The 14,527-nt window shown below is 34.3% G+C and overlaps 2 protein-coding genes across 4 annotated transcripts; both read right to left on the reverse strand.

Annotated features, from left to right (window-relative positions):
* Positions 1 to 3,557: 3,557 nt before the first annotated feature.
* On the reverse strand, positions 3,558 to 5,968 carry LOC133699674 (uncharacterized). Of its 3 annotated transcripts, none has more exons than XM_062123038.1 (5): positions 5,855 to 5,968; positions 5,199 to 5,255; positions 4,266 to 4,647; positions 4,123 to 4,178; positions 3,558 to 4,002 (listed from the first exon to the last, which is right to left on the reverse strand). In XM_062123038.1, the coding sequence occupies exons 3-5, from the start codon at positions 4,615 to 4,617 to the stop codon at positions 3,826 to 3,828; spliced, it is 585 nt and encodes a 194-aa protein (XP_061979022.1). In that variant the 5' UTR covers positions 4,618 to 4,647; positions 5,199 to 5,255; positions 5,855 to 5,968; the 3' UTR covers positions 3,558 to 3,825. The 3 variants fall into 3 exon arrangements, with proteins under 3 accessions (XP_061979022.1, XP_061979020.1, XP_061979021.1); XM_062123036.1 differs by having other exon boundaries at positions 5,199 to 5,263; XM_062123037.1 differs by lacking the exon at positions 5,199 to 5,255 and having other exon boundaries at positions 5,855 to 5,967.
* Positions 5,969 to 6,980: 1,012 nt separating this feature from the next.
* LOC133699673 (T-complex protein 1 subunit zeta 1-like) lies at positions 6,981 to 14,324 on the reverse strand. The gene is made up of 15 exons (XM_062123035.1): positions 14,049 to 14,324; positions 13,884 to 13,947; positions 13,478 to 13,613; positions 12,764 to 12,915; positions 12,635 to 12,682; positions 12,428 to 12,520; positions 10,607 to 10,713; positions 10,369 to 10,483; positions 10,187 to 10,273; positions 8,879 to 9,083; positions 8,546 to 8,640; positions 7,934 to 8,002; positions 7,741 to 7,848; positions 7,523 to 7,641; positions 6,981 to 7,297 (listed from the first exon to the last, which is right to left on the reverse strand). Exons 1-15 carry the CDS (start codon positions 14,180 to 14,182, stop codon positions 7,222 to 7,224), a joined length of 1,608 nt encoding a protein of 535 aa, XP_061979019.1. The 5' UTR covers positions 14,183 to 14,324; the 3' UTR covers positions 6,981 to 7,221.
* Positions 14,325 to 14,527: the final 203 nt, after the last annotated feature.

Below are 14,527 nucleotides of genomic sequence, written 5' to 3' on the forward strand. Positions count from 1 at the left end.
GTTGAGCATACGTGAGACAAAAGAGTTTGATTAAATGATGAACTAAGGCCTCCTAAGGGAATGTCATAATTGATTTCATATTCCGATAAAGGAATTGCCATATGATAGGGACTTCCGTTGAAGAAATTGTTGTATGGTCTGGAATTCTTTTGAAGGAATTGTCGTGTAACATGGAATTTTGTTGAAGGAATTGTTGTATGGTATGGAATTTCATTGAAGGAATTGTCGTGTAGCGTGGATTTTCGTTGAAGGAATTGTTATAATGAATAGCTTTTGAGAAGGAAAGCCAAATTATAGGTTCTCCAATATGGATTGCCGAATTTAAATCGAAAATATTAGATGTTTGGTATGTTGTAACATGGAAATGAAATATGAATTACATGTAGAGGGTATTTTGTTTAATAATTACATTTATTTGATGAAGTACCAAAATTAAGTTACTTAATTTAAATGGTGAAGATTAATCATGAAGTATTCATGATTATTTTGTGTGGATATTTTAGGTACAACTCAAGATTGGCATGAATAGTTACTTTATTGTCTTTGTGCTGGTTTAGATTTCATATTAGGGACATATTTATATTATTTATTTTGGTTATTTATATTTGTAAATGATAAATTCATAAACTATTAAAATATGTAATCATAACTAATATCGAATAGTTTTAAAGTATGAACATTTTGTAAATATCCATGATATGATATTTATCGGTAATCTCTCCATAAATATTATGTAATGCATATATAAACTTCATGTTATTATAATGTATAAATTAAGTTGTAATCATAAACTCTTAGTCATTGTCGTTAATGATTATTGTGGGAACAATCTAGTTGAATGGATCTTAAATGGATTGAATAATGATTAAGATATGATATCGACATTAGGAAAATGGAGTTTTCAAACAGAATTTTGTTGAAATTTTAGTAGAGAAAAAAAAAACTTTTCCTTGGTTTTTCGAAAACCATAACGTGATATTAAACTTGATATTGTTTGAAATTTTAGAGATGTTATATGGTAGGTCTTTAGAAAACTTTTTATACATCTATAGATATATGGTGATGATTATTTCTGACATGGACAATTCATGACATTAGGAAAATAGAGTTTTCAAACAGAATTTTGTTAAAATTTTAGTAGAGAAAAAAAAAAACTTTTCCTTGTTTTTTCATAAACCATAACGTAATATTAAACTTGATATTGTTTGAAATTTTAGGGATGTTATATGGTAGGTCTTTGGAAACATTTTTATACATCTATAGATATATGGTGATGATTATTTCTGACATGGACAATAAATGCTAATAGACTAAAGACAAAACCCTATGGTTTTTATATGGATCTTTAATGATCTTCAGACCAATTGGGTTTGACGCATAACCAAACCTAGGGGAGACATGTTGCCTTGGACTTAATACATGATTGAACTCAAGCATGTAAGGTGTAGCGACCTATCAAACTCACGTTGACTTGAGCTACGTACATAGTTGAACCTAAATATATTGGGTCTGATAATTTTTCAAACCCATGTTGATTTGAACTTAGCACAAAGTCGGGTCCAAGTATATTAGGTTTGACAACTCGCTCAATCCACGTTTAGTTGGGCTAAATATATATGGTTGGACACAAGTATATTGAGTCTAACAACTTTTTAGATCCATGTTACCTTGAGCTTAGTACATGGATGCACCCTAAGCATATTGGGTCTCAAAACTTGTTGGACCCCCACCAACTCTATTTCAGCTTTTGGCTTAACCCAAGTATATTGGATATGACAACTTGTCATGTCCACATAGCCTTGGACTCAACACATAATTGAACCTAAGTATATTAAGTCTGACAACTTGTCAGACCCATACTAACTTGGGCTTGGAATATGTATAAACCTAAGTATATTGGGTTTAGCAACTCGCTAGACTTCTAGTTATAGAGAAAAGATGAAAGATCTTTTAGTTATAATGAAAATGCTTTGAAGCGGAACACTTCGTTTTGAGTACATGGTAAAAACTATTAAAGAATCAAAAGATTTGAGTGAGATGTCAATTGATGAATTACAAGGTTTATCAGCAGCTCATGAACTTCGCTTGAATTCAAAAAAGTCTACATAATTCAAAAAAGTCTATAGTATCCATTGAAGATGCATTGCAATCTCAGTTGAACATGATGACAAAGAAGAAAGTTTTAAACATGATTAAGCACAATCAATGTGGTCAAGGTAGTAGACATAGAGGTGGAAGAAATAACAATTTTGATCAATGTCAAGGTTGCAATGGAAGAACAAAAAATAGAGGTGAAGGAGATTCAAATCAGCACCACAAGTCTCAAATTCAATGCCATAAATACTAGAAGTATGATCACCATAGAAAAAATTGTAAATCTCATATTCAATGTCATCATTGCAAAATGTTTGATCATTATTAGTATGAGTGCCAGCTTAAAAACTCAAATAATAAAAATGTGTGCTTCTAAGACTTTGTTTTTGGCAAGCTGTAACATGGAAAAGGAAGAAGAGGTGTCTTTAATGATGTATTGTCATATGAACAAGAAAAATAAAAGGGCGAATTTAAAACCAAGTGGGAGTTTATTAATAAAGTAAAAGAAAAGTTAAAAAAGAAAGTCAAACGTGTAACTGAGAAAAGAGAAGTTATTTCTAGGTTGCTCAAAGATAAGGTTGATTGCCTTGTATATAAAAAAGTAATACAAGATCAACATGAATAAGATGTTGAATCACTTAATTATGAATGTGAAGATTTCATTAAAAAAAAATGGAGCAAGAACATTTTAATGGTTCAACAGGATTCAAAACAAACAAACAAACAAACATCTTGTTGGGCATTTAGATGCAAAAAAGGGAAATGAAGAGCAGTATTGATAAAAAGCTTAAAAAGATAGAAAACTATTTAAGAAATAAAAGGAAAGTATTTGAACTAGAAAAGAGAAGCGAACTTTAACATATTATGCTTCTCTTAGAGAAAGAATAGAAAAGGAGTTTGAACAAGTTGTTTTAGAAAATAAGAAACTTAATGATGAGAAAAAAGAGTCATATGAAAAATTCATCACAATTAGTAGATGATCAAATCCCACTGATAATAGCATCAGCAAATAATGATCAACGATCACAACGTGTTAGAAAAAAACCTATATGGATGCGTGTTAGAAAGGAAACTAAAATCGATCAATCGATAATCTATGTACTCATTTTGCTATATATTCTCATATTGAAATCATGTCATTAAAGAAACAACAAGTAGTTGCTCTTTCTACTACCGAGGTAGAGTATTTGAGTTGGAAGTTGTGCTACTCCAACAGCGTGATTGAGAAAAATGCTTAATGAGACACAACATTATCAAAACAAGCCAACAAAGATCTTTCGTGACAATAAATATATTATTGCATTAACAAAGAATCGCGTGTTTCATGGTTGTAGCAAACATATTATCACCAAATGATTTGGTGAATGATCAAGAAATCATGGTTAAGTTGCTGATATTTTTACAAAGTCTCTGATTTGTTCTGGCCATGAAGAAATTTGAAGAACTTGGTTTAAGGGAGGGTGTTAAAGAAACATTGATAAAGTTAGCATCATCAATCCCAGTTAAAGAATAAACGCACACATACCAGAAACCTTCACCGAGAGATCCGAAAACATGATGTGACTACAAATCCTAAAGAATGGATGTCACGCTACTGCACTACCAGTCGTTCCACAATAACCAAAAAATCACCAAAAAGGAAATTTTCCTTTCCAGTCCAGATCAAAAGGCTAAAAGAGTTGACATAACATAGATGCAGAGCATTGAAGAGAGAAATCAATGCTTTGGCAACTATGGGGTTTCTATCAACTTAAAGCTGATGCAGTAGTCTTGATCCTTCCACTCCCTATAATTCCTTGGTGATATTGGCGTTCTGAAAGGAGATGGAGAATCAAGATTGAATTCCCAAGATTGATCTTTAAGGAGCTGCTCGACCGTCGCTTCCAGTTGCAAGGGCCTAGGGGGACTCTGAGCATTAAATAGAAACCAGTATTTTGTTTAGATAATTCATTAAGGAAAAGTTAGTTTATGAAACAAGAAAGAAAGACCCGAATGAAGAAACGAGGAAAGGGAAATAAGCAAAGTGACCTTCATTGTAATTGATGCCAGCGGTGAACATGGAGTTGCCAACTGCTTGGAAAAATCTGGACAAAATAATAAAATGTGAATTGAATTTTACAAGGAAAGATTCTGCAGTGATTATAAGCAGAAGAATGTTAAGTTCCCATTACCATCTTTTAGTCCAATTGATTGCAGAAACTCATTGATGTCCATAGCTCTTGTCTGTGCTTTGATGCATTCCTGATGATTGTGCAGAAACTTTTCCTCTGCAATTGCACTGGTTTGATCTGGTTCCTCTGTCAAGACAGTTAGCTTCTTTGCATTGAAACTCTGCTTTTTTGTCTCAGGCTTCCTTGAATTAGAAATGTCGGAAAGTGGTTTTCTGCCAGCAGTTTGCCATTTCCCTGGTGCTTTGGAGATACTTTTCATCTTGCTTGCGTCATGTGGAATTCGAGAGGCAACAGCCTTCATTGAATTTGACAAATCACCGAGAGGTGTCCGTCTACTCACTAGTGATGCCATTCGTGCTGTAAATGAGTTCAAAGAAATATTCTGCAAAAGCATTGGAACTGGTTAATACCCTTGATAAACCATGTAAAATAAGGAAAGGATGGCCGAATTATTCCATAAATTCAGTTTCAAAAAGTAACTAAGAAAACAAGTTACCCCCAAGAGCACAAACCCCACACGAAGCAAGTCAGAACAAACCAGCTAAACTCTAGGACAAATACTCCCATAACATTTCCTGAAATTCTTAGAATCTCCATAGCTCTACCAAGCATGGTATATGTAAATCATTGTAACTGAATAATCAATAAGATAAAACATACACTGCTTGTCAAGAAGATGGACGAATTCGTGAAACCAATTCAACATCTGGTGTAACAGTGGCATTGATCACAAATCATACTTTCGTTATTTTGAATCCTCTATCAAACAGAATAGCATGAAATATAGAGATTTGGGATTACAAATCTAGCAACAACAATGAGTATTAATACAAGCGAAAATGAAAGTAGATTGTGAAAGCAAGATTTTCCAAAATCTAAAGACAAGAACAAGCAATCCATTCAAGGAAGGGAATAAAGAAAAAAGAATCAAACCTTGTTAAAAGTTTAGAAGTAGCAATCTGTCAAATATTTGTTGAAACTGATTATCCTCTGATTCCCTTTCAAATATTTGTTAAAACTGATTAGTCTCTACAAACAGATTAATCACAGTACAACATAATAGAATACAAGACCCTTCAACTTAAAAGACTCATTGTCCTAACCCCGTGTTTAAAATACAGATATTATGCTGAAAATAAAATTAAGTGCACCAAGCAACCCAAAACCAGATCACTAGATTTTTACATAACAATAGAAAAATCAGCAGAATCACATGTATTTATGATACAAGTAAAGATCGATCATATACACATTGCACGCGTACGGAGAAGGAGAAAGTTGTTTGTTTGCTGAGAAAACAGAGAAGATTTACTTCTAAGAAAACAGAGAATTAAAATCTCTACTTCACACACAAAAAAAAATCATAGAGAACAAATTCAGACCGGAGTATAAAACATGCAGCAAATCAAATAACTTGAACAATTCGAGAATAACTAGAGCATCAATACCAAGAAAGGATTCATTTAAGAGGATAGGGTAAAAAACAATTATGGTTTTTCAAAGGTAAATACAAGAAAACAAAATCGATTTCAAGAATTTAAAACGCTATCCAAAGTATTAGAAAGTGAAATTAGATCTGACAAACTTACTTTGAGGCCACTGATCGATGATAGGCTTTTGATCTCTGATTGTTTTTGTTTTAGATGCGCAGAGAGAATTTTTTTTCAGAGAGAGAGGGGCTGTGTGTGAAAAGGAAGAGGAGGGAGAGAGATGACCGTTGCTTTTATAGCGAGAGGGTTCTTGAATTTCGAAGAAAAATATGACCGTTGGAATTTGGAAAGACAAGTTTTGGTCTCTGCTGCTTCGTACTAAACGTCAGCGTTTTCAATTGATTAAATTAAGTCACACAACGGTAAACCCTTTGTTTGCAAAGATTTTTTTTTTATTTTTTTTTTATAATGGAATAATGCGACTTTATTAAACACAAAAAAATGCAAAATACAAAATATTTTCTAAACATTGTTTATCTATCTATAAATATCAATCTGGAGAATCAAAACGGATAATCTAATCTTTTCCGTCGAGGATTTTTAAAAATAAAATTATTGAGGCAGAAAAGCCTCAATTTACCAACTTTTTTCCTGTTTTTAAAATAAAAAAAATACTAAAATAATGATGTTTTGAATAATTCTTTTAAAATAAAATTTCTTAATACCAGCATGAGTAAATAAAAATATAATAATAATTACTTTTTAAAGTACTTTTAATTTAAAAATATATTAAAATAATATTTTTTTATTTTTTTAAAATTATTTTTCTTATACAATATAAACAAATTAATTTTAACTAAAATTTTAATTTCTTCTAAATTTAGCTAACCCTATTTAAAACGCAATATAAAAAAAGAGCTAAAAAAACCCCAACCCAATCTAGGGGACGACTAGGCTGGGTTTCAAGGCACCGATAACCATTATAACCAGCCGAAAGAGCAACAAAACCCCCCAAGCCGTCGAAGGGAGCATGTCAGGTCAGGCAACTACGAAAGTCTGTAACCCCCAGGAACATCCAAATGCCTTGAGATTCCAATGCCATATTCCACTCTATTTCCGATTCCAATTCAAGTGCCAAACAGCTCCTCCAAATACTCAGCATGATGCCGCCGCTTGCCCCTTAATAGAATCAGGCAGGCACATAGCACACAAAGGACCACAAATAGCATGCAGACCTTACAAAAATTGAAACTCTCAACTTGAAACGAAATTTCTGATCAGTGGGTACAAAAAAATGAATGCTTGCTAATATGGACGATAAGCATACCGCTAACAAAGTAATAGTTCGTTCTCCATCAAAATTCCATGAGATGAATGGAGATTCCCTCTAACACAAATCCTACAAACACAACCATCCTCCATTGCATAAAGGCACAGGGGATTTTGTTACACATCCAATCAGAACAACATCCTCACGAGGCAAAAATTTTAAAATATAAAATAAAAATGCAGGAGCATATCCATGACTAATTTGGCTTCCTCATATTACGCCCAGCACGAATGACTTCATCCACCAGTAGCAATTGTGATGTGATCACAGGCCTGGAAAATTACAGCAGCATTATTATAACTAGGTTAGGCATGTTAAGAGTTCAAACCTGAAAGAACTTCAACAGGTTTCTCTAGTTTAATCATTTATTAGGGGAAGTTTGGAAAACGTATCTCTTTATATGTACATTTATGTAGTACAACAAAAGCTGGACCGAGGGAGGAGAGATAGGGAGAGAGAGAAAAGGACAGACTCCAAAGCTAGGAGTTCATGTGTACCCTGAGTTTATGAGTTGGCGCTTGACAGAGTAGTTGTCAAAGATACCCTCCACCTGAGGATCGAGGGGCCCACCTGTTTGGAGGTTTATTCCTACAATGTTATCCCTGTCGTGCTCTCCCTGAATAAACATGCAAGAAAAGCTTAAATCAGTTTCTTTTCTTGTGTCTTTTGCTCCCCCAGAAAAAAAGGATGATGGATGGATTCCACTGATGGTTACCGTGAGAGCAACAATCTCATCTTGAGTGTCTAACCCAGAATTCTCAGCCAGAGTTTTGGGCACCACGAGAAGGGCATCAGCAAAAGCTTCAACACCTAGCTGAGCACGCTGTTCCACATTTGCAAACACCAGTTTAAAATTAACCAGGGGATAGGAATAATTACTCAAATATAGAAAACAGACAGGCATTTACCCCTTTAACTGTTTTCTTTACTTCATTGATCAGGTGTTTTCTGGCTGCAAGTTCAAAAGCTCCTGCTCCCTGAAGAAAATAAATGACATCATTTGAGTGGGAAAGAAATTTCAGCACTGAATCAAGTCATCGACAAATAGTTGCTTATTTGCAGAGTTATATGCTAAGAATACAACAGAAAACGTGTCAATACTCTATATCTCACCCAATCCCAAGAGGCCAATCTCAACTTTCAAGTCAATTATTTTCATCCTATAATCAAATACATTGATGTCCACAGCTCCACCATACACAAATTTCATTCTAATCAGCATTCATGCAAATTAGATTTTAAGTTTATTTGATTGAAACGACTCTTGGTCCATAATAATGTTGGTTTTTTATTGTGTCCTAAACTGCTGGTGCATACAAGAAACAGCTTTTTCATGAAGCACACTTCACTTGAGCAGAAACATAACTTGCATATATATGAACCACAATTTAGATGTAGCACAGAACTTCCAAAGCCACCATCAAAGGCCACAAGCACGCTTCACATAAATCAATATGCAACAATTTAATCAAGCATGATTGCACATACAAATCTCATAGATTTCTGCAAGCAGAACTTACAAGTACCACAGCTTCATCTTCAATAGTATTTTTGACTGCTCTCAAGCCATCACGAACAGCATCCTTTATTTGGGCAATTGTATGGTCATTAGGTCCTGTAACAATAAAAAAGTCAAGTGACGATTCGCCCCTGCTAAATTACAAAATTGCAAGATGAATATACATTTCATGCTTGAACATAAAAGAGTACAAATTTCAACCTGATGGCTAAATGGCCTAAAGAAGCAATTAAAACAAACAAGAAAAAATCATCTGATAGCATTTAGAACAAATAAAAAAGAAAATCGTAAACATTTATACAAGTTTGCTGAGGATGTATACACGCTGCTATACCTTTTATTAAGATAGTGCAAGAATGGGGGTTTTTAACATTTTCAACAAATGTATACTTCTCTTCACCAAGGACATGCTCATAAACCAGTCCAGCCCAACCAAGGCAATCAGGAGTTAAACTATCAACAGAATTCAAAGCCTCTCCTCCACATGCTAAAACCAGGCGTTCCATATTTCTCCTCTTTGCTCTTCGAAGGGCAATTATCTGTAAAACATAAGAAAGCAGATCAGCCCCATTTTAAATAACAACATCAGGGCAAGCAGGTAGACTAACCAGATTTCAAACTAGCAATAGTCATCATACATATATCATTAGGTACCATTTAAAAAGGAATCAAATCCAAGGCAAAGCATTCAAAAAGCCAAGTCTTGCTTGTAACCATCCAAAACTAGAGCCAAATACAGTGGCAGGTATTCTAGCCATATTTACAATCTAAAACTACAATGAAAAACCATTTCAAGTCTCCATTCCTGCATCCATAATTTCACAAAATCAAGAGAATTACAGAAGTAGCAAGTGGTTCTTCTTGTACCTCCATCAACTTGAGCATTCTTGCTTATTTGCTTTTAATAATTATTTCATTGAGCATATGGCATGATTTCACGAAATTAAAAATAAAACATGAGGTGGAAGGCTTCCAAAATGTGCAACCAATTGTTATCACAAACAATCGTTAACTTGTGAAATCTGTATCCTACTAAAGCTGATTTTGAGGTTCAAAATCAATCTAACATGGTGTTATCTTATTAAAACTTTCTTTGTAATTAAGGGCGTGTTTGTTACAGGGTTAAGAAAAGAGGATGTATTGTCACAAAAGCAATTGGTAAAGGTATAACAATGTTTGCTAGGAGCTTCACAAACAAGCTTACAGTAGATCCAATGGAAATTACATGAAGAAAAAATAAAACAATATGTTTCATAAGGTGCAAGTAAACAGTAAAAGATAGAAAATGTGGTTTATAAATTTGAGGAAGAAGAAAGGCAGAAAGACGAACCCAACCACCCTCCACCCTAGTTAAAAGCCTTTTCCTTCTTGTCCCAAGGTTTATAATTACACCCTCTTGGAGGGTAGCTAATAATCCCTGAATCATCCCCCCTCTCATAATATTTCCAACAAACAAAATTGATCATTGTAGTAACATTTAATCCCTACTCATGCCATACACCATAAGAGAAAACAGAAAGACAACACCCAATACTAACACATAAACATGATTGCAGCAAGCTGAAGCGAGTTTATTGCATAAAGCTAATTATTGCTCGCATTCAATCACTAGGGAACAGAATATAATTGTTCCATGACTTACCCCTGCTCGTGCAAGAAGGTCCAATGATGGAGGATCAATTCCCTTTTGATTAATAACCACAAAATTGTTGTCTGTACCAGAACAAACCTGGAAGACCAAAAGTACAAGCAACACTTCAGAAACCAACATGTTGGCGGGGTCCAGTAACATGAACATAAAACGTATTGAATGTGTAACTTAACCTTATCTTTTAGTTCAATAATTTTTCTAACTCTTTCATCGACCTGGCGCCTTTCAGCTGCAACCATTGCCTCCCTCTGCTCTGCATTTGAGTAGAAAAATCCTGCATTTATTTCACTGAGGAAAAAAAAAATATTAGCTTCCAATGAACTGAAACAGACCCCAGCTCTATCTACAGAGTTCTTGATATCTCATATTCAACATCAATTCCAATCAAATTCAAGTTGACAAGATGAATACCTTTTCTCGTATTCCAAAGAGACATTGCATGTCAAGATAAAACAGTTTTCTGCCCGTCTTTTCATATCAGGATGCCTGGAACCATGGTCAAGAACAAGACCTTCAACCTGGAAGACAGAACAAGTAAATACTGGGACAAAACCATTTTAGAAAAGTAGAGAAGTTATCTTCAAAAGACAAAAATCAGTGTTGTCAAAGGCAGAAGGTGCTAAAAGGCGCCAAGCCTGTAAAATGCCCGAGGCGCTCTCCTAAATGAACCAAGGCGATATGCTATATATATATATATATATATATATATATATATATATATATATATATATATGTCTTCCCAATTAAGATTAGATCATTAGAAAATCAAAAGAAAACATAAAATACCATAACATGGTCATATAAAGTCATATTTCACCCTTAAAACAAAATAAGATAATTTAAAGTAGTAAGTAGCCAAATAGATTAAAAAACAAAATTAAATATCATCATCATTATTCATTAATCTTCAAAAACATCTTCATCCATGCTTTCCTCTCCTTCACTTGAATCCTCCACACCCTCCATTTCATGATTACAATCGAAATCATCATGTCTCAAGCCATACTGCACTTGTTTAGAAAAAATTAAAGTATTACTTGTACAGATGTGTTGTTCTCCAACTCCCACTGTTGAAAAAAAAAAGTTTGGCTGGTGTTTCTCTTCCAAGTATCCTTCATTCTCTGTTTGTCTCCCACTTTAATGATTTATTTTAATTTTTTTACCATAATCTTTGTTTTTTACAAAAATACCCCTAAGTTGTTTTTTGTGGTATATTAAAAAAATGGACAAATAGGTCAAAGCATAAATCATTTTAAAAGAAAGAAAAAACCAACAGAAAAGGAAGAACTTCAAGCAAGCGCTAGCCTTAGAGAACTTCAAGCAAGCACTTAGCCTTAGCACCTTGCACCCACTCACAAGGCGCTCGCCTAGGCAGCACCTCATTGAAATGCAACACCTACGGCTAATAAAGGCGTTGGGGCCTTGCCTCACCTAGAGTGCCCAGGCAAGTGCCGCCTCATCGCCTCTTGACAACACTGACAAAAATCATATCAAAGTTGAAATAAAAAAATGAACAATAACTAAAAGTTGTCCAAGCTACACCCCGGAACTTTTGAACTAAAACCAATCATCAATATCCTGGAAAGTTGACCTAATCCAACGTGACAGCATTGAGAAAAATCTAACAAGTAGCATTATTTTTCTGAATAAAGGTTGAATAATGGAAAAGAGCGGTGCATTCCATCTAATTTCAATGCTAAACACATCTCATTCAAAAAAAAATGATTCTGTTTCACATGGAAGGGTTTTTGAAGATCTGTGATGTGTGTTAGGGTTTGAAATTCAAAAAAAATGATTCTGGGATGTTTATTTTGAATTTTATTTTTTTTACTTAAAATGATTTTTTTTATCATGTTTTCAAATCATTTTGATGTACTGAAAAATAATTTTTAAAAAATGAAAAACTTTATTTTGATGTAGTTCTATGCGAAAAGCACTTTGAACTACCACCGCTACCACAATCTCAAACATACCATTAATCTTGAAGGACCTCTATTCAATATGATTTAAATACTCAACCATCATTGGTGAATACCCTCTTGTGCCAAAACAAAAACTAAAGTTATAAAGAACCTAACTAGATAAATTAAATTGAGATACCATTTGAAACATTAACTCTTGAAGCCTAACTAAATCAGTCAATCAGGAAATTGGGAGCTGTAAAACAATTAACACATCCCAGGTGAAAATATTCCACAGGAATCCAGATTAAATTAAAAAAGATTAACTTACAAGCCTTGTGTCAACATCAAATTTATGACGCATGTGCATAATCTCCACCATAAATAGATCAATGGCTTCCTCAGGCTTTCGAATACAGAGCACCTGTACAAACAAGTAAATCACAGTTAATGCAAAAATAGAAGCTGTCAAAATCTGACTTAAACGTCTTCTTTTCCAACAGCCTCAGGATATATCAACACCACTGGCTACACTCACCGAATTAACAACTATGTCAGTTAGTTGATCAGCCAAAGCTTCATGTAGCTGCACAAGAGAATAAGGTCAACTCTAAATAATATCCAAACAGGTTATAAAACAAAGAGTAAACCGATGAATAGACCTTACCTTTGTCCGTATTGTTGTTCTTGCAACCATTTTTAGAATTTCCCTGTCGGGTTCATCACCCATCACCACTGGTGTCTTAAATTTTTCAAGAAACTGGAGAGTAGCTCTTTTGGCAATCTCAAAACCATCAACCAAGACACGTGGATGCATCCCTTAAGACAAAATAAACACCCATGAATGAAATATAAAGGTTACCTCAGATAAGCAATAAAAAAAACCATATGAGAATGTTGTAGATTTTCTGAAATGAAACTCGTGACTAAGAACCAAGCATCCCTATTCCAAAACCTAGAAGGCATAATTGAAAGAACAACAAGATACAACTATTTTTACCATCAGAGAAAGTATAACAGCAGAATGAAGATGTGCCTTGATATTCTAGTGAAATAAATTAATTAACCATAGCAAAATTTAACTATTCCAAGGTCAAATACACAAAAACTTGTAAATTTCTATTCTTGCCTCTGCAACACGCAAACACAACACAGATGCAACCCTTGAACAACACCAACTTGTTTGAACATTAGGGCGTTAGAATCTAACACCTTTCACTACCCTGTCTTGTCAGGACATGTCTTTCTTTATTTAGGGCTCTAAACATTTGAAAAAATAAATGATTCAAGAATAGAAGGGACAAGCAAGCATAAAATGAGAAATAACAGAAACCTCAAAAGTATAGAACTCAAGAGAATCATAATATATAGCTTCGCTAACCTTCATCAATGTACCGTTCAGATTGCTTCATAAGCTCTCCAATAAAGATCACAGTAGATGTCGTACCATCTCCACTTATATCATCTTGGGCAACAGCTGTCCTTGCAATCATAATCGCAGTAGGGCTTTGAATTTGCTGCAACCATCAAAGAAATTCAAGCAATTTTTTTATAAAAAACCCACCAATAGAGACCCTTGTTTATTTAAAACCTCAAATAGCATACCCATTGTCTTTTTAGATCTAACTCAGCATTTAGAATCTAAAGTTGCTTCAAGTTGCTCCTAGAGCTCATTTCATAGGGAAGACTCACTTTAAAGAGAAAGAAAAAAAAAAGCATAAAACCCTAACTCTGCCTTTAATCACAAAAAATCCAGATCGAGAAAACCAAAGAAAAAAAAAACAAACCATTTCTTTCAAAAGAGTGTTTCCATCTTTTGTGAGTTTTATATCTCCAGCGCCACCAACAAGCCTGAAAAACACAAAAACACAAAGTAATTAAATCGCAGAAACACAAAACAAATTACAACAAGAGAAAAAACAAAACAGAAGACGAAAAAGCGAAACAGTTACATCTTGATGGTGCCTTTGGGGCCGAGATTGGATTTGAGAACATCTTGTAAGCCTTTAGCGGCATTGATGTTCATGTGAAGCGCCGCCGATTTGTTGAGAACCTCCGCATTAGGGTTTAATACTCTTAGCGACATTTTTCTCTTTCAAAAATAAAAGAGAGGGAGAGGGAGAGTACGTGAGTTTGCAGTCGTTCGGAGTTTTAATGGAACTGTAGAGAGGAACTGTCTCTGTGTGTGCGTGTAATGTGTTGTTTGCGTTTTTAGGGCTTTCTGGAAGTTCAAGCTAAAGCACAAGCGCGCACAAAAGTTAGGGTTAATGAGCTCGGGGTCCTTATATTACTGATTTTATGTCAAGAACGTCCCTCATCTTTAAAACATCTTAATCCAGCTCAAGTTTTTTTTTTTGTTATACACATGTCCAGATTTCATTGGACATAGTGGGTCCTAGTAAAACCTAGTTTGATTTTCTCACTTCTATCT

Source organism: Populus nigra, chromosome 7, assembly GCF_951802175.1.
Source record: "Populus nigra chromosome 7, ddPopNigr1.1, whole genome shotgun sequence".
Taxonomy (NCBI): Eukaryota; Viridiplantae; Streptophyta; class Magnoliopsida; order Malpighiales; family Salicaceae; genus Populus; species Populus nigra.

Excerpts from the sequence above, each read along its gene's own strand:
- LOC133699674 (XM_062123038.1), bottom strand. The coding sequence starts at position 4,617 with ATGGCATCACTAGTGAGTAGACGGACACCTCTCGGTGATTTGTCAAAT. Across the intron at positions 4,179-4,265 it reads ATCAATTGGACTAAAAGATG|ATTTTTCCAAGCAGTTGGCA; the intron begins GTAATGGGAACT and ends TATTTTGTCCAG. Across the intron at positions 4,003-4,122 it reads TGGCATCAATTACAATGAAG|AGTCCCCCTAGGCCCTTGCA; the intron begins GTCACTTTGCTT and ends TTTAATGCTCAG.
- LOC133699673 (XM_062123035.1), bottom strand. The coding sequence starts at position 14,182 with ATGTCGCTAAGAGTATTAAACCCTAATGCGGAGGTTCTCAACAAATCG. Across the intron at positions 13,948-14,048 it reads CCCAAAGGCACCATCAAGAT|GCTTGTTGGTGGCGCTGGAG; the intron begins GTAACTGTTTCG and ends TGTGTTTTTCAG. Across the intron at positions 7,849-7,933 it reads TAAAGAAAACAGTTAAAGGG|CGTGCTCAGCTAGGTGTTGA; the intron begins GTAAATGCCTGT and ends AATGTGGAACAG.